The sequence below is a fragment of the Puma concolor genome, chromosome A2 (genome assembly GCF_028749965.1).
Source record: "Puma concolor isolate L17-30 chromosome A2, mPumCon1.1.hap2, whole genome shotgun sequence".
Lineage (NCBI taxonomy): Eukaryota > Metazoa > Chordata > Mammalia > Carnivora > Felidae > Puma > Puma concolor.
In genome coordinates, this window is record NC_141668.1 from 9,592,574 (window position 1) to 9,617,285 (window position 24,712).

A 24,712-nucleotide genomic window follows, 5' to 3' on the forward strand; every position below is an offset into this window, starting at 1 on the left:
CTGTGAGAAGATTGGCGGGCGGGGGGGGGGGGGGGGGACAAGGAAATTGAATCAATTCCCTCTGTAGTCTCTACAGATTGCCAGGAAGTATCGTCCTTCTAACTAAACAGTAACAGAATGAAAGGCACAATCTAACAATGCTGAATCCTTCACTGGAAGGAATGGAGGGAACGATTCAGTGATGGATAAGGATCATAAAGTGGGATATTGTTATTATTAATGCCAGATTATTCTCATCCAATTTCAAAGATCCAGTTTATGGCATATCTAGCAGATCTCAGATCTCTGGCATTTTCTATTTTGTGGTTGTGTTTTATTTCTGTTATTCATTTCCTTTCACTTGGTACTGACTTACTGCTTTTTCTTCATGTGTGTTGTGAATATTGAGAGTGTTAGTGACTTAAAAAAATATTGCTTCTGTCAGTTCCTAGCATATTGGTGCCGCACATCAGTAGTTTTCTTTCATATCAATTCTTTCCTGCTGTTCTCACATATATAATATTTCAAGTGCAATTACATTTTTTTTGCCTACCACCTCGTATTATACAAATTCAGAAACAACACTGAAGGAGCCCAGGGTTTGGCCACCCTTTCAGTGTTAAAAAAATGTGTCCTTTAAAATATGTTAATGCAAATATTTAAAAGAACATCTTTATTTCTCTTTGATTATTTAAAGCAAAGATAACAAGCATGCAAAGACATCACAAAGTCGATATGTACTTCTCAGAAATAAAATAGAGAAATGTGTCTGTGTGTGTTCTAAGATACCAGTGGGAAAACTTCAGCTATGCCCTGTAACCAACTCAGATATTATTCCAACTCTTCCTAAAGAAAAACTCACAGAGGCAGGGAAGATGTGTGGAGAATAGAACAGTGAGTGACTGGAAGTCAGAAGAGATTGTTTCGAATCCTTCAGCCTGCTTTTTGTTAGCGGTGGTCCTGGGCAGAAGTCTAAACTTCCTTGCACCGAAGTTTTCTTATCCATAAAACTGAGTTTATTCTAATTTCTTTCCCAGGGTGTTCGTAGGGATCAGATGAGATTATGTGCACCTGCCCCTGCCGGCATATCTTTCGATGTCTGTGAGTATCCACTCTGTGCGAGGCACCAGGCTAGATGTTGGGGATACACAGAGGCACGAGACACGGGGCTCGCGTTCCACCCATACCCAGCCTCCAGCCGTCAGACAACTACGTCTACGACACAATACCGTATGCTATGTTCTGAGATAGAAAAAAAATACACCTTGAGAAATGGAGAGAGAGAGAGAGAGCCTGTCCAGCCATCAGTGATAACGTGTTGGAAAGGGGATACCTGAACTCACTCCTGAAGGACCAGCAACATAAACATGTTGAAGCCGTGTACGTAGAACAATTTCCATAATGAAAATCTGGAGGCCCATGGGAAGTGCTTATCATTCAACACCCTTTGAGCTTAGGTGGGAAAGACCGGGGCGTGGGCAGGCAAGGGTGACAGGCTCTGGTTTTCTGGGCCTCCCTGGGACTCCTTTGGTGTGAATCGGCAGCCCTTCCGTGATAAGGAAACGGTCATCACTTTTGCCGTGTCTAAATCCTCCTCTGGTTGGTACTATTTCAAAGCTCAGGTTAATCATCTTCCTTCAGGGAATTCTACTCGGCCCTTCGGGAGTGCCCGGTCTCATCAACATGTAAGAAGAGGAAGCTCTCGAAATCACTCCTGGATGTCGAACATCACAGAAGCATTCCAACCACAGAAGCACGTGGTGTCAGCCTGCACTCTCTTTAGAACACTCAGGGAGGAAGAGAAGGAAAGCAAACGCGAGTTTTCATCACCTTCACGGTGGAGCCTGTAAGGCTTAGCTGGCCTTCTAGGTATTATGTGAAGGCAAAACAAACAAAAAGCTCATTTTAATAATCCATTAAGATACATATGTGCCGTAGGACTAGGGAAATTCATAGGACATGCGTAATTATACATTATTTGTACATAGGCTCAGACAGAGACCTTCTAACATGAAATCATTTCACCCTGGTGCCAGAACAGTCTTCCGACTGCAGATGTCTGGTGACAGGGAGGCAACAGATACAACGCAGACAAGAATCCTCCAACTGAAATGAATAGCACTGCCCACCGATTTTAGAGTGGAAAACGGATCCAAAGGAACAACATTCGAGAAGCCACGAAGCAAGGAACCAAAGGAAAACAAAAAACATACGTGAATCCCTGGCCTCGCCAAGAAAATAAAAATAGCTACGAAAAGGCAAAATAAAAGTGACCTTTGGGTGAAAACCCGAGGAGTCAAGCTTTCTACATTTTGAGTTTACGTTTTAATGTGAGGGAGGCGAGAACAATAAAAGCAGACTGTCTTAAATGTCACGGTTTACTGTCAGCAGTATTCATGTCAAACATATATCTTGGTTTTAAAGCAAGGAAGAGTAAACAATGTTGATTGCTCATTTGCAGGATATAGAAAAGGCAGTGTGCTAACAAAGGCCGCACTGCTTTGAACTGTTATTAGCGGCAATATTTTTGGAATTAGTTTTGGAAGGCCTGAGTATAAAAGAGAGGAGATTCTAATTTTTTTTTTTTTTTAGTCTTCTCAAAGAAAAATGTGTGAAAAAGTCATTAATTTGCTAAAGGTATTAAAGACAAGGGTCTAATTCATTCTAATAAGTATGGCCTGACCAGGTTGCTAAGAGAGCCATTACTAAATTAAATCCTCCCAGTAGCCTTGGAAATAATTTGGTCTGTTTTTTTTGGTTCTTTGTTTTGTTTTTTCCCCTCTTATTGACTAAAATAATGGGTAGGAGGCAAACAAGCAAAAAGCATAGAACTTTCTCTTTTTGCAAAAGAGTACAGGAGTCTCCCCAGCCCATGGGGGGGGCTTTTAGTCACCCACAGTCAACTGTGGTCCAGAAGCAGATGCCCTCTTGGTGACATATCATCAGAAGGCCATTACCAGCCTAACATGACGTTCCCATGCCTACGACATTGACCTCACTGCACCCCATCACACGGGCATGTTCTCATCTCCCATCATCACAAGAAGCTATTGGGGAGAGAATTCACATGAATTTTATTGTAGTATATTGTTACAATCATTCTATTTTATCATTAGTTATTGTTGTTAATCTCTTACTGTGCCTAGTTGATAAATTAAACTTTATCGCAGGTATGCACGTATGGAGAAAAAAATGCAGTCTGTATAGAGTTCAGTGCTATCTGCTGTTTTTCTGCATCCACTGGAGTTCTTGGAACATATTCCCCCTGGATAAAGGTTGGGGGGGCTACTGTAGATACTGAAGGATGACGGAGAGCCACTTATAGAGGAGATGTAATTATGGGATTCGAAGTGTATTTTTCACATGTGCGGTGTTTTGTGTCCTACTCTTGTTGAATGAATGGACCCTGGGTAGCACCCCTCACTGGGCAGTGCCCTTCATGTGGACTGTGGACCCGCCCTGCTCATTCCTGGCCTTTGCTCTCTCTCTCCGTTTACACCCTGCAACTGACACACAGGAGATAGTCCTCATGAGCCATATACAGGCAAGTACCAAATAGCAAGGGTTTCGATGTTGAGCGCGAAGTGAAATTACAAAGCATACGTTCCAAAAACATAGTATAAGTACCTGAATTGATGATTCACTATTTCCCACTCTTTTAGACAATCGGCTATTAATATTGTGATAAAGGAGAGTGTTAGAGAATGAATATCCCAAAGCCGTTTCAAAGATGATAGCCGTGGTTACTGTAATAGCACTATGTATCCCACCTCATGATTTTCTCAGGGGCCCATTTTTGAGATATTTGCTACAAACATTTGTTGCAAAATAGCAGCTTTCTAAAAATAATTAAATAAAAAAAATCTTCATTTCAAATGCTCCAAATCTAAAAGCTCCCTTTCTCCAATTAATTCTAGAAAACTCACCATCCATGATGTTATCATCAAAGAGCCCTTAAAAGTAGTGCTTTTAGGGGCGCCTGGGTGGCTCAGTCGGTTAAGCGTCTGACTCTTGGTTTGGGCTCAGGTCATGACCTCGCAGTTCGTGATTTTGAGCCCCGCATGGGGCTTTGCACTGACAATGTAGAGCCTGCTTGGGATTCTCTCTCTCCCGCCACACCAGGCTCTCTCTCTCTCTCTCTCTCTCTCTCTCTCTCTCTCTCTCTCTCTCAAAATAAATAAATACACTTTAAAAAAAAGTAGTATTTTGGGGCGCCTGGGTGGCTCAGTCGGTTAAGCGGCTGACTTCAGCTCAGGTCACGATCTCGCGGTCCGTGAGTTCGGGCTCTGTGCTGACAGCTCAGAGCCTGGAGCCTGTTTCAGATTCTGTGTCTCCCTCTCTCTGACCCTCCCCCGTTCATGCTCTGTCTCTCTCTGTCTCAAAATAAATAAAAACGTTAAAAAAAATTTTAAAAAAAAGTAGTATTTTTACAAAGACAGTAGTAAACCCATGGGACACATCTGTACTTCTAAGTATATTAAACAAACCCTGTTTAAAACCCATGATGTTTACAATGGGTTTTACGATGGTTCAATTTTATAAAAGCATCTTCCACGGTGAAAGTGCACTCTCCAGGACCTAAAGATGCTGCATGATGAAGAGGGTGTCTGATCTTCCCAGAGAGGACCACAGAACATAGTGTTTGCCCAGTAGATTTTATTGGGGAGATGTGTGTCTGTGTGGGTGTTCGTAGCACATATTAATATCACACACCTTGGGAAACCATTCTATGGGAAGTGTACAAAACCTAGCATAGATTTCTACGGGGAACACAAAGAAGGTATTATAATTCCAACGCTATAAAATTTGATGTCACAGCAGACACAAAGTAATATTATTTGCAAATTAAAAAGGCATGTCTAAGCAAATTTATGAGTTAGTCCCTGGTGACTATGCTTTCGACATTCTATCATTTTTAACAAGTGTCAATGATACAAATGCATCATGTAATGCACACTGAATTTTTTAAAGCTCCCACTAAAGCCAATATTTTGATTTACATTTGAGAATTCAAATAAAAAGAATAAATTAAAACTTACAATGTTAGTTAGATGTCAACTCTCAGGCAATTGGAAAAGTGAATACAAAACCTACTGCTGACTTTAGAGAAAATCATTTTAAATATATTTAAATTTTTTTTAATGTTTATTGTTTTCAGAGACAGAGACAGAGCATGAGCAGGGGAGGGGCAGAGAGAGAGGGAGACACAGAATGTGAAGCAGGCTCCAGGCTCTGAGCCCTCAGCACGGAGGGCTCAAACCCACACACCGTGAGATCATGACCTGAGCCGAAGTCGGATGCTTAACCGACTGAGCCACCCAGGCTCCCCTGAAATATATTTTTAAAAAATAGTCAGAATTTGGAGAGCTGAGGGGAAAAATATTTTTATTCTTCCTAATGTCCAGAACAATTAGTGTTGGCTTCACTGAGGATCATAAATTTACTACATAAGTATTATATTGGACTCTATCAGATCTAATTCAAATGACATGATGACAATCAGAACAAAATAACACTCAGCAATCATTGGCATAAGCCCTTTCATTTGAAATGAAAGGAGTTTAAGGAGAAAAGAGTCGGGGCACATTTAAGTTAGCATAGGTAGCAGTCTGATTATGCAAAGCTTATTTAAATTATTTAAAATGTTATTTTATTAATTTATGAATTATTATGATTTTTGTCTTACATGATGATAGGGGAAATACACACACACACACACACACACACGGGTAAATATACAACCTCTAGTGATCACTTTTTAGGGAGGTGTTGCTTTGGTAATGACAAGACTAAATTACTCACTTGCTCTGAAATATTAGTATCTGTTAAGTGTTGCTTTGGGGACTTGAGGGTAACTGGTGGGAAAGAGGCTAATATTTAATTGCAACACAGACTGTGTAGATTATTTCACTGAATCTTCACAATGGCTCTGCTAAATTGTACGGTCGATTCCATTTTAAAATATAAACAGGGGGCCCGTACCTGCAAGATTGCCCGGGCATAATTATTAAAAGAACTCTAGCACTGTCAAAGTTCCTGGTTTGGATGAGAGATTACATAGTAAACATAGAAATCAGGAAACTGAGATGCAGAGAGATTAATAACTGACTAATATCATGTTCATCCTTGGTTGATTCTGTATTGGAATCGAGTTATGCATGAATATAAGTCATTCTCTTCTCATTGCTCAGCACCGCATCAGAGCCGGCGAAGTCAGCAGGTGTTTTCAGGAGAGTAATTCAAAGATGAAGAAGTATGGCCAGCCCAAATAGGAATGTCAAATATTCTAAAATGCTACATTAGAAAACCACCCCTCTAGATTTCTCTGCTCCCAAGGATCTGCTCTTAAAGGCAAATTCTCTTAGAAGAAGTAATACTTCAACTGATGAATTCATACTAAAGTAATAACGAATGCTCATTGAGAGGGAAACAGAGCAGATGAAGAGAAACAGGAAGTGATAGGGGCCGGAGAAGGGAAAGAGGGAACATGGCGGAATGGAATCTGTCAACATGGATGGAAGTCCAACAATTGGGAACTCCAGTCTATTTCATAATGTAAGTCTTGATGTTATAGTCCAAGGGAAGAACTTCCTAATAAGGTTAAGAATGGGGGCGCCTGCGGGCTCAGTCGGTTGAGCATCCTACTCTTGGTTTCAGCTCAGGTCTTGATTCCAGTGTCGTAGGATTGAGCCTCCACGCTTATTAGCACAGAGCCTACTTATGATTCTTTCTCTCATGCCCCTGCCCCTTTCTCCCACTCGCGCACACACACTCTCTCTCTCCAAAAAACAAAAAGAAAAGAAAAAAAAAAAAAAATACTATGGGATCTGGCAAACACTGGCTGCCAGTAGGGGGCAATATGGAGCAGGAATGGGTCAGGGACTGGAGAGAGCCGAAGGGCCCCCCCGTGGGAGGAGTTACCAGCAGGAAGAGGGACAATGTCTTCATGGAAGCATTGCGACTGCTTTCCCAACTCGTAGGATATAGGCTACAGTTTAATCAGGTCACAGTGTAACTGGTTGTGACAGATGCTTTTACTATTTAAAGCAGAATAGGGAAGAAAAGAAAGCAGAGGGAGGGGAAGTATTTTACAAATGTGACTAAGCGACAGGAGAACTGAGGCTGCAAGAGAGGGGAGCAAATCTGTTTTCCAGGAGAGGCCGGAAAGGCCTCTGAAGAGCAGGGTGAGGGAGCGTTATTTGCTGAGCCACTCAGGAGCCCGAAAGAAGCATTCCAACATGTGTAAGCTCGGAAGCGTAGGTGGAAAAGAGTTCAGAATGATGCTGATCCCTAAAGCTCCCTCTTGGCCAACAGGAGGCAGGAAAGGATAAAGGCAATGATTTGACCAAGCCAAGCTATCAAGGCACCGAGGCAATTATTTACTTCACTGGTGTCTTTCAAGGGAAGGTAAAAGCTGTAGTTCTTTTTAAGGTACACGCGTGGACATTCAGAGCTCTGTTCCGGCAGTCTTTCCAGATGTCTGTTATACACATATTCCTCCCAGAAGTGATTATCAATTATGTGGCTTACAAATGCAATCTGTTCTCCCTGCTGGAAGAAACAGAGGCAACATATCCTCAAAACACCACCACCAACCCCACACCTCTCTGCCTTTGGGTTCATGGAGAAGATGACAGTTTCCTAAAATGGCAGGAACAACCCAGGAAGCAAGTGTGAAAAAGGTCTCAGAAGAGCAACAAGTATGGAAGGACCTTTAAGGAAAAGTAAACGGGAGGAGGTGAAAAGAAAGAAAAGAATTCAAGGTCCACATCACTCAAGAAACTCCGAGGCTCCGTGACGGGGTTGCTCTGGTTGCAGAAGCATAGATCAAACGTGGCTTAAAACCTCCCGCTCTTTTTCGGTTCTGCCTTGGGGCCAACTCCAATGCAGTGCCACTATGGCTTCATCTGGCAAAACCGAGCATGGCGATCTCTCATCTGTGGCCAGTGGAGGAAGAAGAGGGCCATGTGGCAGAATGGCTGTCCCCTGGGGACAGGAGAAAGAGGACGATCTCTACAATAGGCGGGTGGACTGAAAAGTCCTAAGTCCGGCAGAAGAGATGATGGGTGTCTCTAACCTAACATTCTATCTAACAAGCTTGTTGTGAAGGTCAAGGGACATTTAGAACATTTTATAATCTGTAAAATACTAAATGTGTATTATAAATGTGAGGTAGTATTTACTTTATGTGAGACTGTCCAGATTTAATATCTCTGCTAACCTTTGGAAAGGTGAACCCACCTAACTGCTATTGACTTGGAATGACACAGATGGGGACACCGCCAGTGAATTAGGAATAGGGAGATACGTCCAGGACACAGATCACAGCAGGTCAGTTTTTTCCTAAAACGAACGAAACCAAAAATCTTAAAGCAGTAATGGGCTCCAAAAGACATGATAGAATTATGTGTGGATTTTCCACGTAAACATTCGTTTCCCCTCAGTTTTGTGATAAACTGACCCCTGACATCAAAGTGGCAGCAAATGGATGTATTGTGAGGACGCAAAACCTAAACTCCGTTTTATACATGTGTGCCAATCTGTTATCTGAACGTGTATTCGCATTATAATCCGATTTTCTATGGATTCCAAAACTCAATCTCTCCAAAATATATTTGAGGAATACATTTAAATAAATGATAAAACATGAAGCAATATGTTCAATTTTCTTTTTCTTTCTTTCTTTCTTTTTTTTTTTTTAGAGAGAGAGGGAGGGGCAGAGGGACAGACAGAATCCCAGGCAGGCTCCACACTCATCACAGAGCCTGAAGCAGGGCTCTACCCCAAGACCCTGAGGTCAGATCAGGTCCTGAGCCAAAATCGAAAGTCAGACGTTCAACCAACAGAGCCACCCGGGCGCCCCTGAGGCAATGTTAATCAACATAATGCTGAATTTGTTCTTTTCTGTATTTGTATAATTGGTGAGTTACATTATTTTATCCTTCTGTCAGTATATGATCTTCTTGCTTTCATGGGCTTATATGGTGTATGTGTCAGATGATTCTTGCCAATAGTGAAATAAAAAATATATCTTCAGCAAATATATAAATATATATATATATTTATAGATATATAAATACATATTTATATATGAATGTAAGCAAAAAAGACATACATAAATATAAATGTATATAATATAAATGAATAAATAAAAATATATAAACTCTCTGCTTCCTTTACCCATCTTTAAGACATGTAACATTTTGCTGCACTAACAAAAAATCTATTTTTAAAATCAACACGAACTATTAGCCATTTATACCTTAGTATGAATTTCAGTCAACATGGCTCTTCTCTCAAGAGCATTCACACATGAACTTTATAAGGGAATACGAAGTCTGTTTATTGTGAAAATAACCGCATGTAGATTTCTTTTTTTTTCCTTTTTGCTTTTCTTTTTTTTTTTTTTTTCTTGTAGAGGAAATAATCCCCCTCTCTGATGCTTGCTACCTTGCTTCATACATTGGTCATCAATTAGGGTTAAGGCACATGGGTGTCTTATGTGTACATTCAGAGGCAAAGCAGCCCATGAGGAGTGGAGATATAATCAGTTGTGTGATGGTCCTAAACAGGTAGATAGTATGGGATGGAGCAGGGGAGGAAATTCTATGCAACCACACACAGTATGCCGCCGATAAACAAAAGAGGTCTTTGGGACCCAAAAGGTAAGTAACTAAAACCGCAGAATAACAAATATTGATACGAATGGGCCAGATTCAAGTGTAAATCTATAACTAAAGCACCGACGATGCTTTCTCCCAGCCAACGACTACATCACGACTTCATCTCAATGCACAACAATGTAGCAACAGTCAGAGAGAAGTTGCTAGTCAAACAACTTAGGAAGGCATAAATTTTCTTTATAGTCCTTTGCTTTTCAAATAACTTTCTTTTTGGAAATACATTGTATCTATAAATCTATCTACATAAATACATAGGTAGAGACACTGACATTCTATGAACTAGAGAAACCTATTATAGAGAAAGCAAAAGCATTCTTTGAATCCCACCCTCCAGGTTAAAAAAATCAGGTCAGGGGCGCCTGGGTGGCTCAGTGGGTTAAGCGGACGACTTCGGCTCCAGTCATGATCTCGCGGTCCGTGAGTTCGAGCCCTGCGTCGGGCTCTGTGCTGACAGCTCAGAGCCTGGAGCCTGTTTCAGATTCTGTGTCTCCCTCTCTCTGACCCTCTCCCGTTCATGCTCTGTCTCTCTCGGTCTCAAAAATAAATAAACGTTAAAAATTTTTTTTTTTTAAATCAGGTCAACATTTTAGAAGTTTAATCTCAGATACCTCACTCTCATATATGAGTGTATAAATAGATAAGTAGCTCTAAGTAATTCAAAGTAGCATCCTGTACTATTTTAAGACAAATAAAAAAGGCTTCAATATAGCTACTTGAATGAGGACAAAAACACCGAAAGACTATCGATGTTTCTTGGTAGGAGACAGAGTCCTAAAAAAATCCAAGACAGAAGAAATCGGCAGTTTTTAAAAATTTGCATTTAAAGCTACAGTATCTGGTGGCTTCCAGTTCTGAAAGGTTAGGGAGGAAAGGCAAACGTCTGTTTAGTTCCCAGAATTTGGTATTTTACATTCTTGTAAAATTTATACAAATTTATATTAATTCTATAAAATTTATACTTTGTTCCACAACCTTAGTTCCTAAACTGTTTAGTTATGGTCTATCTTTAAGTGGATTCACTGCTCAGCACTAGGCATTTGGCCATGGTTTTTTTTTTATTATTTTTATTTCATGCATCTTATTGTTGGTTATATCGTATTATTTGCATTTCCAGAGAGGTTATATGCTTGAGATGACCTGACTTGTCCAGATTCTCTGGGTATAAAATTCATCAGTCCTATTCTCCCACAACCCTTTCTGAGGAAATATTTTGTGACTTTCTCTCATTCAAGTTGATCTCCCAATGTCAGGATACTTCCTTTAGGGAATATTGCATCCTCTTGACATCCAGGAATGTATGTGATATTTCTTTTCTCTTGTAGATTTTGCCCCAAATTTACTAGCCTGCATCACAATTATTATTTGGGTATGGCCAGCTTATTGATTCATGATTTTATACATACATACTGTTCTATATATATTGTTTTATATATATTGTTTTATATATATTGTTTTTCTTGTTTATCTTTTAGTGACTTATGGAAAAGGAATGAATTAAGTCTCATTGCTTGACATCGGTAAGCAAAATTTTTTTTTTTTAATTTTTTTTTTTTCAACGTTTTTATTTATTTATGGGACAGACAGAGACAGAGCATGAACGGGGGAGGGGCAGAGAGAGAGGGAGACACAGAATCGGAAACAGGCTCCAGGCTCCGAGCCATCAGCCCAGAGCCTGACGCGGGGCTCGAACTCACGGACCGTGAGATCGTGAGATCGTGACCTGGCTGAAGTCGGACGCTTAACCGACTGCGCCACCCAGGCGCCCCGGTAAGCAAAATTTTTGATGAATTATAGTACTTACCAACTCTCATGACCATCACCTGACAAAAATCATATTATAAAAGGAGCAGTTACATAAATGCAGAGAATAGACTGGTGGTTCCCAGGGGTGGGGGGCAGCGGCGGCGAATGAAAAGGGTGAAGAAGGTCAAAAGGTATCAATTTCTAGTCATAAAATAAGTAAGTCAAGTTAACTATAGTTAGAAATACTGTGCAACATATTTCTAAGTTGCTAAGAGTAGATCTTAAGAGTCCTCATCATGCGGAAAAAAAGTAACTATACATGGCGAGAGATGTTAACTAGACTTGTTGTACCGATCAATTTACAATATATACGTGTATAAAATCATTATACTGTACACGCGAAACTAATATGTTTGATGTTAATTACACCACAATTAAAAAAAAAAACAACAGTCTGGTCACTGCAAACAAAAGCAGCTAATTAATACTATTTTCCAAAACAGTATCTATTTTAAAATTTGTATTCCTCCACTTTTGCTGGCGTATCTCTGACTTTCACCAAGTGTTTTTACTAATCCAGGACTCCTCATACAGCTGCGAAGTTCTGTATATATTATTCTACTTTTTTTCTTGCCTATTTTATTCTCCCTTTGGTCTTTCTGAATCTCTCTGATATTCCTTTTTCTCTCTTTTCTGACGTCCCTCTTTTTCTTCCTTCCCTTTCTTTTTTACTTCTCCTTTTGGGTTTTCCCCTATTCTCTTTTTTTTTTCCCCTTTGCTTCTTTATGTGATTTTTTTCCTCCCTATTTCCTTCCCTCCCTCCCTTACCTTCTTCTTTCCATTTTTACTCACTTTTTTTTTTTATTGAATTGAGTATGAAATGAGTTTAGTATTTCCTGTTTTAGTGAATAAAAATTATGGCCCTTGTGGGATGATTCACATTTATCCAAGAAAAGTTTTTCTTTCCTTTTTAAGTTGTCATTGATTGTTATTCATATCAGTCTTCCTTTGGAGCAAGAGATTTTTAAGTTGCTGTTCTCAATCATCTTTTATTCTCTCTGGATTGCTGCCTACTTTGAAATTACCATTTGCTAATTAATAGTATTACTTTAAAATCCCAAACTCAAATTTTAGTTGCAATTGTGTAACTATTTTTCATGTGGCTTTAATAACAAAATTAAATTCTGGGCACTGGGGGCAGAAAGTACCAAGGGTAATTTTTTATCCTATCTTTTCAACAGATACTCTTTATATATTACTAAAAATAGAAATTAGAAATAAAAATAGTGAATATAGTATTCTTTGATTCATCGTATACACATTTGAAATCAATTCATTTTATTTTATTATTTATTAATGTTTATTAATAAATATTTTTAATGTTTATTTATTTTTGAAGGAGAGAGAGACAGAGCATGGGCAGGGGAGGGGCGGAGAGAGAGGAAGACACAGAATCTGAAATGGGCTCCAGGCTCCCAGCTATCAGCACACAGTCCGATGGCAGGGCTTCAACTCATGAGTCACGAGATCATGACCCGGGCCGAATTCGGACACACTTAACTGACGGAGCCCTCGGGTACCCAGAAGTCAATTACCTTTAACTTTGGTCTAAATGATTTTCCAATGAACAAGAACTTCCTTAACTCATAATTTGTACATCATCTGGAATCAAGTACCCCGTACAACTCTAAAAATTCTTCCTCCTTTATTTACCATCTCTTGCTTCCGGCCCGAATTTTCCTCTATCACTCCCTGGCAGTGACTACAAAAGAGGCTTATAGTAGCTATGAGTTAACAGAAGTGGACAGAATGAAAGAGGTATCTGCTAATAGCCATTGCACAATAAAATAGACGTCGGAAATGCAGTTTTAAATATGACGCGTTCTTTCTCAGCGCACGTATTGACGAAGGAGATGAAATGTGCCTTACCTCCTCGCTTGTTGATCTTGGCGTAGCCGGGAGAATAGCTCCCAGATGTGGAGGACGAGCTGCTGAAAGCCCCATGGGGGAGTCCGGACACGAGTGGCTCGTCACATTTTTCTGAAAAGAAGAGAAAAGAAGAGAGAGATTACATATCTTTCGACGACGACGCGTGTGTTTTAGTAAAAACAGTGGTCAAATACAATACACACATAAAAATCTGTGCAACCACATTTAGCAAGTGGTCAGAAGGGAGACAGTTCGACTGTGGTCATTTGAACACCCGAGTTTTAAGAGTTGGACCTACGACAAAACACTTTATGCGGAAGGGCCCCAGGGCAGACCTGCCGTCTAGGAATCACGAGGAAAGGTGGTGATGCTGATTTAACAAGCTTTGGGAAGGCTGACAGCCTCTGGAAATCTTTAGGGATTTATTCGTTACAAGGATAGAGGATAGAAACATTGATTGCAAACACAGAGATTGAACGAGGGAAGGCCAGGGGACATCCTACCTCAGCTGAAAGGCTGAGAAACAGGTGTCACCCTGAAAAGTACTGCCATCTGCAAAACTAACCAGTTCCCATCATTCTAGACCAGTCAACTGCTTTGGAACCAAGCGGCCCCTCATTTCCTTCCTTCACTTGGCTTCAGTGGCCCTTAAGCTTTTGTTTTTCCTCCTTCCCCACTACTGCTTGCTTTCTGATTCCTTTCATGGATCGCTCTCATTTTCCTCATGCCTCCACGATAAAGTGCCCAGGACTCAGCTCTTGGATCTCCTCTCATTCTGCACCTGCTCTCCGGGAGACTGCATCAGGGGCCGCGCGTTCTCATTCTGGAATACCCCAAATCCTACCCCCTCATATCACCTGGTCCAAGCAGCCACCAGTGGTCACTGTTGTGAAGGACCGGACAGTCTTCCTGCCTCCTCCCTTGCTTTTCTATCGTCCTGCACCCAGCAGCCTGAGGGACATTTGCACACCTAAGTGGCCAAGTGGCTGCTAGGCTCACAACATCCCCTGGCTTCTGCTCTCAATCTCTCAGAATAAAGTCTGAAGCCCCCAGTGGCCCACAGCAGCCGCAAGACTGGTCACATCTCTCTCTGGCATTCTTGTCCATTGCTGTCTACCACCAGAGCCCCCTGCCTCTTACTGCAACATCAGGCCAGCTCCTGCTGTGGCCTTTGCAATTATTCTTCCAGCTACCATGAGGCTCTTCCCTCTGGTCTCTCTGCGCACAATGTCACCTTTCACCGCTGCGGACAGACTTCCGTAGTCTACCCAGCTAACGAGCATGATGTGACCATCACTCTCCTTACCTGCTCTTTGCTTTCTGCTCCTTCATAGCTCTCAGAGCCACCACACATGTATGTTTTTCCTCATTTCATTGTTTGGTTTCCTTTCTCTCCCACTAGACTGGAAGCTGTGTGCGAATCAAGTTTTTGATAGTTTGCCTAATGCTTACTCTCCAGTAACGTGAACCACACCTGGCACCTGGTACACGCTCTAAAAACATTTGTAGGATGAAGGAGTGAGTGAACGAATGACAAGAAGAGCCACCTAAACCTGAGAACCACAGCGTCCCAAAACACACTGCTGACTTACAAGATGGCGCAACACCTTATCGTCAAGAGAGGTGGGTCTTAAATAGCCAACACATGTTTTTTACACATGCTCAGTTGTCTGTTTAATAAGACAGAGAGTTACACTACATATTCTAGAATGCTTGCTACCTCAGATCTTTATAAACAGAAGAAAACTTCAGCAACAGAAGGAATGAACTCGTTCTCTTGAAAAGTCACTCAAGTGGAGGGAAGTCCCAGTGATGCTGGAGAAATGAGTGATGACTCATTATCTCACCACTCAAGTGTGTACAAATCCGAAGTTAAAAATGAACATCTCCATCCTCGTAAAATATAGTTAGATTTCTTATTTTCCTTTGTTATACTGCAAGTGCCTCTGGGAAATATGGCATATGCATATGAATATATTCCCCCAGGAAGCTAAATGTAAAACAATGAAAAAATGAACATCAAATTTATTTATTTTTATTTTTTATTATTTTATTTTATTTTATTTTATTTTATTTTATTTTATTTTATTTTATTTTAATTATTTCATTTTATTTGAGAGAGACAGCGTGTGTGTATGCACATGCATGAGCAGGGGAGGGGCAGAGGGCGAGACAGTGTTAAACAGGCTCCACACTCAGCCACATGGGGGCTGGATCCCATGACTGACCCTGGGATTATGACCTGAACCAAAATCAAGAGTCAGGACACTCAACTGATTGAGCCACCCAGGCGCCCCATAAAATTTATTTAAGGTTTCAGTTCACAAAGTGAAAATCTACAGTGAAGGATTTTGTATTAAATAAAAAAAAATTTTGCTATTCAGTTTAGTTGCCAGGGAGCACAAATACAAAACCTTGATTTTGAATCTGCTGACTCTTTTGAGTCTAACTTTTTATGATCTTGGGACACAAGTTTTGCATTTATCTGGAGTCATCATTACTCCGAAATTTTCCCTTCTATTAGGAATGTGCTAACGTTTATTCATGTCTGTCTCATTCATTCAAACGTGCACCCAGCGCCTATGCTGGGCCAGGGGCAGCAAATGCAGCCGCAGATAATATTGACAACATGCCTGTCACGGAATTTATGTTTTAGTGGAAACCAAAAACTAACTAAAACAAAAACGAAAAAATAGGTAAAAGCATAAAAGTTTATAGTATGAGATGGTGACGAATACTCTGGACACATTAAATATGGAAGAAGGGGCAGGTAGTTGGGGGGTAGGGTAGAGGTTGAGAGCGGCTGTTTTTCGCTGCTTTGTCAAGGAAAGTCTCTTTGATTAGGTGACATCTGAGTAGTCATCTGAAGGAAATGAGGTGAACTCTTAGAAATCAATAAAACCACGCGGGGAGAAACGTCTTCCAGTCTAAACCTGCTCGATAGGGCAAGCTTATACCCGATAACGAGCGATGCATTTTCCAAAAGGGAACATTCAATGCATAGAGTTGCGTTGAAAGTAATTAAAATGAAGTTAATGAATAATTGATTAAATGATCCATTAGCTAGTTGCAATTTAGAATTTAAATATAGCATTTATAAAACCTGAACATAGTGTATCCTTATTACATTTAAATATTTTTCACTTCCACCACAAATCGATCATCTTCGTATCAAATTTTAAATTTTTCACTAATTAAAAAAAAAATCATGGGGCACCTCGGAGCCTAGAGCCTGCTTCGGATTCTGTGTCTTCCTCTCTCTCTCTCTGTCCCTCCCCCACTCATACTCTTTCAAAAATAAATAAACATTAATTTTTTTTTTTTTTTTAAAAAGAATGCTACATGTTCTGTATGTTCTCCTGGAAGGCTTTACTAACAAATACTAAGATCTCGATAAATGCCTTGTACCGTTCTGGCCACTTTAGGCAATAAAAAAATATAGCCCACTTCCCCATGAGTCCAATAATACATGGACCCACATAAAGTAACTAAGCAGGAAACAAGAGCATAATATCACTTTGTAATTCAGTGCTGAACAAAATATAATCAAGTACTGAAAGAAACAAATTTAAAACGCAGGGCTGCTGTTTAGCGAATTGCTTGCTATTCTTGCTCCATCATAAATACGTGACCTTGACTATGTCACTGACCTTCCTTTCTACAGATGACTCACTCATCATATGAGCACATTAGTTAAGTTTCTCTCAAACTCTAAAACTTTCAAGCACTTTCAAGTACAGGAGTCCACAAACTATGTCCTACAGGCCAAATGTGGCCCCTGGCTCACTTTTGTAAATAAAGTTTTATTGGAACACACCCAGGCCCTCTTCTTTATGTATTATCTACGGCTGTTTTCAAATCCACAGCAGAATGTCACAAGCAGAGACCATATAACCTCGCAAGCTAAAATATTTACTATCTGATCTTTGACAGAAAAAAAGTTTCCCAACCTCTGGTCTAGCGTTAATAAATAGTCCAGGTATCCACAAAGAAGAATGATTAATCATCATTTGTGGTATCAGGTAACATAAATAATGACTATAACCTTAAGAATGAGGGAATGTAGATAGATAGAAAGAGGTTTAAGAAGATTCTAGAAAGAGGGAACAGCTCAAGCAAAATCATGGAGGCCACAACGGGCATCGAATTTCCCAGGATGGTTGCAGCAGCCCTGCTGTGCATGTACATAGCATATACAGATTATTATGATGAACTCTCCATTTTTATTTCCAACTGTAATAATCGTTATTACATATTACTTATTCCAAAGAGCTTGCTTGTTGTGTTAGAACATGTGTCTTAATATTCTGCAGACATTAAATATTAGTAAATCAGGCAAATCCCTGGAGAAAGTTAGAATTTTTATAGGGGAGGAGGAGGTGTGGGGGGCGGTGGTTGCTAACATTTGAAATAATTTAGTATTATATCTTCCCATATTGGGATGTCTTCCAAAACTACGGCCACACAGCTACGGCAAATATTTGGTCTCTAGTGTATTCCTCTTCCAGGGAATCTTGGATGAAAACTAAAGAAGCAGATGGGCCTTCGGTTTTATTTTCACACAATTTCAGTCAATCAGGAAGTCAGACTAACTGGAGGAATACTGTACTAATTCAAGCTGGAACAGAGGAGATTACAGGCAAATAAAGATCAAATGGCTGTTGCCCTTCACCTCGGAAAGAGTGGCTGAGAGGGACGGATCTGTATTGGCAAAGGGATATGGGCAGGAGTCTGCAAGGTCAAAGAACTTTAGAGTGCATCTAACCGACATTAAAGATGGCATTCAAATGCATCTCTGATCGAAAGGAATATCAGAGAAAAAATAAATAGAAACAAAGATAAAAGTAATGTCGGGGAATTTTCACAACACAGTGTCTTTTAAAATTATAGCAATGAGGGGCGCCTGGGTGGCTCAGTCGTGGAAGCATCCGACTTCGGCTCAGGTCATGATCTCACGGTCTGTGGGTTCGAGCCCCGCATCGGGCTCTGTGCTGACAGTGGGGAGCCTGGAGCCGGCTTCGGATTCTGTGTCTCCCTCTCTCTCTGCCCCTCCCCTGTTCATGCTCTGTCTCCCTCTCTGTCTTGCAAAAACAAATACAAATGTTAAAAATTTTTAAAAATAAAATAAAATTGTAGCACTTAACATATACGTCTTCTATCACACATTTGGAAACATGAGCCTGCTGCACAGAACACAAGAACAACAAAGGACTCCAGAACCAGGGTTCTCAGGACGGAAACTCTACCAACATCCCCATTCATACTTCACTGAAAACAAAAACAGGAACAAACAAACAAACAAAAAAACGACTGTGAAAGGCTCATTGTCAGAGGAATACATCCCTGGGTGGACTCTTGAAGTCTGGTGCCTTCAACTTATAACTTTAGAAGCTGGAGCTACATTACCTCCGCCTGCAGATGTGTGCCCTGCCTCAGGTTTTATGACCCCCTCCTCTCCACGGTCAGGACAAATTTAAGAGGCCAGCCGTCCGTCTGGCCTCCTCTCTCTCCAACCAATGTGCTTCTGCCTTGCTCCTTCTGGCCAAAACTACCTCGAATCACAAGCTGAATCACTGGGATCTGTACTCTCTCCGGCAGCCCCGGGAGTATCTCGGGTCCTTCCAGAGATGTTCTGTCTCCCCGTCACATTCACGCCAGGGGCCTGCGTCCCGTCGCAGGGCTCCAAGTCGGCCTCCGGCTCCTCAATTCCCTTGTGCCCTGTCTGCCCACCCACAGGCCTGACTGCTGCCAATGATCTTATTCCCCGGCCTGAGTGCGCAACTACCCGTGAAGCCACTTCGTGGGCACTGTGTCCGACCTATCGCTTCCTGTGCCGTCCCCTGATCCCATTTGCCCGACCTCCTAGACAACAGGCTGTTGGCTGCCGTGCTTCAAAGGCATCGGGGGAGACCCCATGAACAACTAAAGCGTGCTCTCTCGTCTGGCCTCGTGGAGAGTTGCAGCATTTGAATGAGTAGGAGACTGAAGTCTCCACTCAGGCACTTCTTGGCTCATCACCGAGGTCAGTCTACCCACTTCGGGGCTTCAGAGACTCTTAAGCAGCGTCGCTTTGCACACTGTGACCACGGAGAGACTTGCATGGGATCTAGCACACCTGTTTGTCAGAGGCTCTATTCCCAGGACTGTGATTCTTTTTTTTTTTTTTTTTTCTTCCCATTTCCTTTTCAATAAAGAAAGAAAGAGGAAAAGAAAGAGAGAAAAGAAAGAAGAGAGGGAGGGGGAAAGGCACACGGTGCGAACGGTAACCTTAAAGATGTTTCTTAACAGCTGTGCCACACAGCACCCTTTTTACTTCCCATAAATTTGGGCAGCTGATTACAGAAGTATTTTGTTTTGATGCACTTAGAAATGTGGCGCTTTGTCTTTCATCAGCGGGCATTACTTGAACAGGCCCCAGGTTTTTCACCTCGGGATTTTGCTAACTTTGGCATTCTGTTAAGAAGCAAAACACAAACTTACATCATTCCATATGTCGTCTGTGGAAATCTGAGACCCCAATTACTTCTCTTTATAGAAACGGCGTCATCATATCTGGAGGCTAAGCTTTGTTTAACAACTTATGTAATATTCAAAGACTATTACTTCTTAATACAATACAATATTCTCTTCCAGTATTTTTTTTCGTAAATTTTGTTTACATAGTTGAGGTCCACTGTTTTTTAACTTAGCGCTGTCTAATAAATATTTTCTTGGGTTAGATATTTAATGTGGTGCCTGTCACAGAAATACTCAATGATTACTGTTGATATTCACTTATTTACAGATTTTGGTATAATGGTCTCTACTGTACCTCACTCATGGGAGTCCAATTTGCTTTCAGAGATATTATTAGGTTGAAGTTTCCCTAATAGCACCAAAGAGAGAAGACGCTGTGCACAGACAAAAGATCCAGATTTTATTTCCAGCAGTGAATTTGAACGACTTAGTTCAATTCCCTCTTACCCACCGTCTTCTCGGTTTTTCCATTATTTCAAAAGTTCTTTCCCAGTTTTGAATCAGTTGTTCTGTGATTTTCAAATCATGGCAAGAGAGATTATGTGGTTAGGAAATCAGTGTCATAGGAGTACAGTGGAAAAATATTTTCTCTTCCTTTGGGCAAAACACCATTGACTCTAACTCATCCCTTACTTTATATATTTTCGCTTAAACTATATTTTCTTCCATTTGTTTCATAGTTCACACACTGCTTTGTGTACCTATTCCTCTGGCTTCCCTTGTCTACTCTCTGTTACTGAAAATAAGATCCATTATTTTCCTGATCCTATAAAATTCCACACAAAACAGAGAAAGGACTCTCATAATCCACAGAAGTAATCACTATTACTAGTTTTCACAGACACACACACACACACACACACACACACACACAGCATTTAATATCACAGATATGTATACAGAAACAAGAACATTTAAAATCTGGTCTCGAGCATACTTTTTTACTCAATAATTACAGACATTCCCAGACAAATATGTCCTCATTGTTATATATTTCATTTTGTAAATAAATATTTTATTATTTATTTAGGATCTACATAGCAGAATTAAGTTGTTTTGCAAGGAAAAGGGTGTGAGAATACATGAGTGTTAGATCATTGGTAAAAACTTTATATAACTGAGAACTGTTTTTCCAGACCATCTATACAAGAATTGATTTGGTTTGTTTACCTACTGCACAAAAGGACTATGATGGACAGCAGTCACGAAGGGAAATACAATTAGTTTGTCATCAAGTGCTAATTTAGGAGAAAGCTAAGGATAATCAAACTGGACTTAAGTCAATGGAGTGGACCTATCAGATACGCAGTGAAAATCAGTGGGTGAAAAAACGGAAACCTATCTCGCCCTCTTTTTCTTCTCACTGAATCCCTCCTGTGTACTCCCCAATGGAAGTGAGTCCATTTACTTTTTGTTTATTTTCCATTCAATGTGACAAAGTCCAGTGGGCTGCCATATGCATTATAGTACCTTTGGCTGAATGAGACAGTTGTCTCCTCTTCCACCTCAATCCTTGCCATTTGGGCCCCCATCAGTGATGTACGGTAGAGACCATTATACCAGAAGCAGTAAATAAATGAATAGCAACACTTACCATTTATTGAGTATTTATGTGACAGGCGACACATTAAATATTTTGAGACAACTATTCCACTGAGTTATTACAGTAAGCTTTTGACATAGGTAGCATTTCCATTTTACAGATGAGGATGCTTGAGAGCTCACAACTAAAGAATAGTGGGGCTGGAACAAAAACGGAGTTGGGCCTGATGGCAAGGCTTAATGCTTTTGAGGTCCACATATCAAGGACACGCCGCCTCTCAACTCACTTCAGATAAAATCTATGTTCCGTTGAGTTTATTCCTGGGCTATGCAGATATCCTAATAATATTGCAATGGTCAGATTTTTCTCATCATCTCTCACATTGATCCCAGGAATGTCTTGGTGTAAGACCTCAGTATTTATTGGAAACTTATTTCCTGCTTCAACCTTTATCTCCCTAAAATCTATTTTCTTCAGAGTTGCCGGATGGATCTTTTAAAAATAGGGATCAGATTAAGCCATGCCCTGACAACTTCCCAATGGCTTCCCCTCACATTTAGTATGAAATCCAAACTCTGAGGAAGCCTTTGATGGCCTGCCCCTCAGGCATCTCGGGTGTTACTTTATTTTGCTCTTTTCCTCTGTGTCAGGAAGCTAGTTTAGCTTCACTCTTTTTCCTCCCTTCTGGACACACTCAGCACACTCCAGCTCAAGGTTCTTGCTAGCCTTTCTGCCCCCTGGCTAAAATTCTCTTTACCACATCTGAAGAAGGCTGGCCCCACTCCCTTCTGCCCTCAATTCGAACAACACCTCTTCTTTTTCTGTTCAGTTCATCGAAATTACCCAATTCAACTGCTACCCTCATACCTTCCAGATACTACTTTCTATTTGATCACACTATTTTGTTGTGTTCATGGCAACAATCACAATCTAACATCACGCTTAGTTATTTATTTTTTAAATTTGCTTATTACTTTTCTTGCTGACTGGGACTATATATACCATGAGAATAGGGTATGTGTCTATCTCATGGAGGCTCTATTCCCAGGGCCTAAAAACCTGGCACACAGCACAGAAAGACTCCGCGAGCCAGTGAAGTACTTACAACGATAGGAAATAAATACCTCTAAAAGTGGAGGCAAAATAGTTCCTAGTTTTGGCCCCTGAAAGGTATTCGCTTTATCGAGCTAAGGGACAGTTTTGTATTTTTCCATTTTATTTTATTTTATTTATTTATTTATTTTTAATTCTTTTTTTTCAACGTTTATTTATTTTTGGGACAGAGAGAGACAGAGCATGAACGGGGGAGGGGGAGAGAGAGAGGGAGACACAGAATCGGAAGCAGGCTCCAGGCTCTGAGCCATCAGCCCAGACAGAGCCCAACGCGGGGCTCAAACTCCCGGACGGCGAGATCGTGACCTGGCTGAAGTCGGACGCTTAACCGACTGCGCCACCCAGGCGCCCCTGCATTTTTCCATTTTAAAAAATGCAGACAGTTAGCTTCACACCATGAAGTTATGCACAGACCTTCCTCGCCGCATCCCGCGTAAGAAAAGATCGTCACTCTCGTCTTTACCAACTTAAAATGACTTGTAGGTTGGAAACCCTGGAATTATACAGAGGGTTTGTCTACATCATCAGTATATACCTCCAGAACTTTTAAAATATCTTGGCTCCACCAAATGGATTTTGGGGGAGTGGAAGCCATTGGCTTTTCTGGGTTAGCCTCTTTACGACTATCTTTTACTTTATTTTCAAAAGAACATAAGACTTTTGGTAGTTCTAATATAACGTTCTAATCCTGTTATCATTGGAAATCTACTGTGATAAGTATTTGTTTATATCTCGATCTCCTTTCCATAGGCGGGTCTCTTTTGAAAGGAAGGGGAGTTTTCACATTCTCCATGTGTTGAATACAGAGCACAGAGTGGGTATTCTTCATAAACTTAAAAAAAAATATTGAACGCAATCAGCATCATAGCTTCTGACATGAATAAATTCATGCTTTTATCATAAAAAATCAGATCAAATTTCTTTCCTTTTCCTCCTTGTCGGTCCAATAGCTGTGCTCAGAAAAAGATTTTAAATAGTATAGCTAGACCATCAGTCACGTTTGCAAAAATCATGGTTGTAAATCAAATTGGAAATTGTCCGGTCTGCATGTACCAAGGGCGAATTACTTTGAGACTTGTAGTTCAAATTTTGCTGGACATTTAACAGCTGCAGCATATTTCTGACAGATGGTATAACAGATGAATCAGTTTCAAATTATCTACTGAACTGTTACATACTAGAAAAAAAATAGATTTGTGAGGCTTTTTAAAAAATAAGTTAAACTTTTTGTCTCTTCTAAATTGATCTTCTAATTTTACAGAAGTAAATCCCATCACGCAAAATAATAAAAAATCCATTTTTACCCCTTATGCAGTCTAGAAAAGTTTTTGAAAATTTAATTCATATTACTTCATGCAAAAAAAAAAAAAAAAAAAAAGGAAATGGTATTTGAAAACAGAATCAACTATTTGCCCTAGAACCGGGCAGAAGTTTAATCTCTAAAACAATGATGACACTGGCCTTTCTTCACTCAAATGCTAGTCTCCCAAGAAGGCAGAGCTACCTTTTACATTTTTAATAAACCGACAACTTGAACAGTGTCAAGGTCAATTGCAGCATGACTAAATGCACTTGACCCCTCTTAAAGCCTTCATTGACGATCTTCCTACGGATGAGGCTCTTTTGGATTGCGTTTGTTGGTCCACTGGCAAATGGCTCATTTTTTGCCTCTCTGGTTTCATTAACTGGTTAATTCAAAGACAGTGTTGAACAATGAGATGCATTGTACTTACTGACAACGAGTCTGTCTCCTAGACTAATTAACCACTTTTACTTTTAAATAATTGACTACAGTACTATAGATAAACATCCTAAAATGGTCCTGGCTCAAGTCACTTTAGATTAGATCATGGGCTCAATTGGTACAAAGTAAACAGTGGAGCACTGAAGAGTCAGTAAAGTGAGGCTGTAGAAAGAATGCTTTTAATTGACAATATTTATGGTATATTAAGTTAAAGAAAAGTAGGCTCTGAATACTAATTTTATGAGATCTATTTTTATAGATGAATAAATGGCTAAAAGAATCTATAAACCAAAATGTTAACCATGGTGTCACATTGGTTGTGAGACCACATAAGTTTTATTTTCCTCTATGTTTCCTACTGTTTTGAACCATTCTTCAATTAGTGTGTATTGATTTTGTAATAAGATATGAAAAATAAATAGGATTCAGGATAACTACCCAGTGATAATGAGCGCAAAGAAA

At 40.3% G+C, this 24,712-nt stretch overlaps 1 protein-coding gene across 1 annotated transcript in view; it reads right to left on the reverse strand.

The window, feature by feature from the left end:
• Nucleotides 1-24,712, reverse strand: part of CNTNAP2 (contactin associated protein 2) — a 1,981,254-nt gene that overhangs the window by 1,381,553 nt on the left and 574,989 nt on the right. The window contains exon 2 of the mRNA XM_086687667.1: nt 13,335-13,445. Coding sequence (XP_086543793.1) covers nt 13,335-13,445 — 111 coding nt within the window. The remainder of the gene's footprint in view (nt 1-13,334; nt 13,446-24,712) is intronic.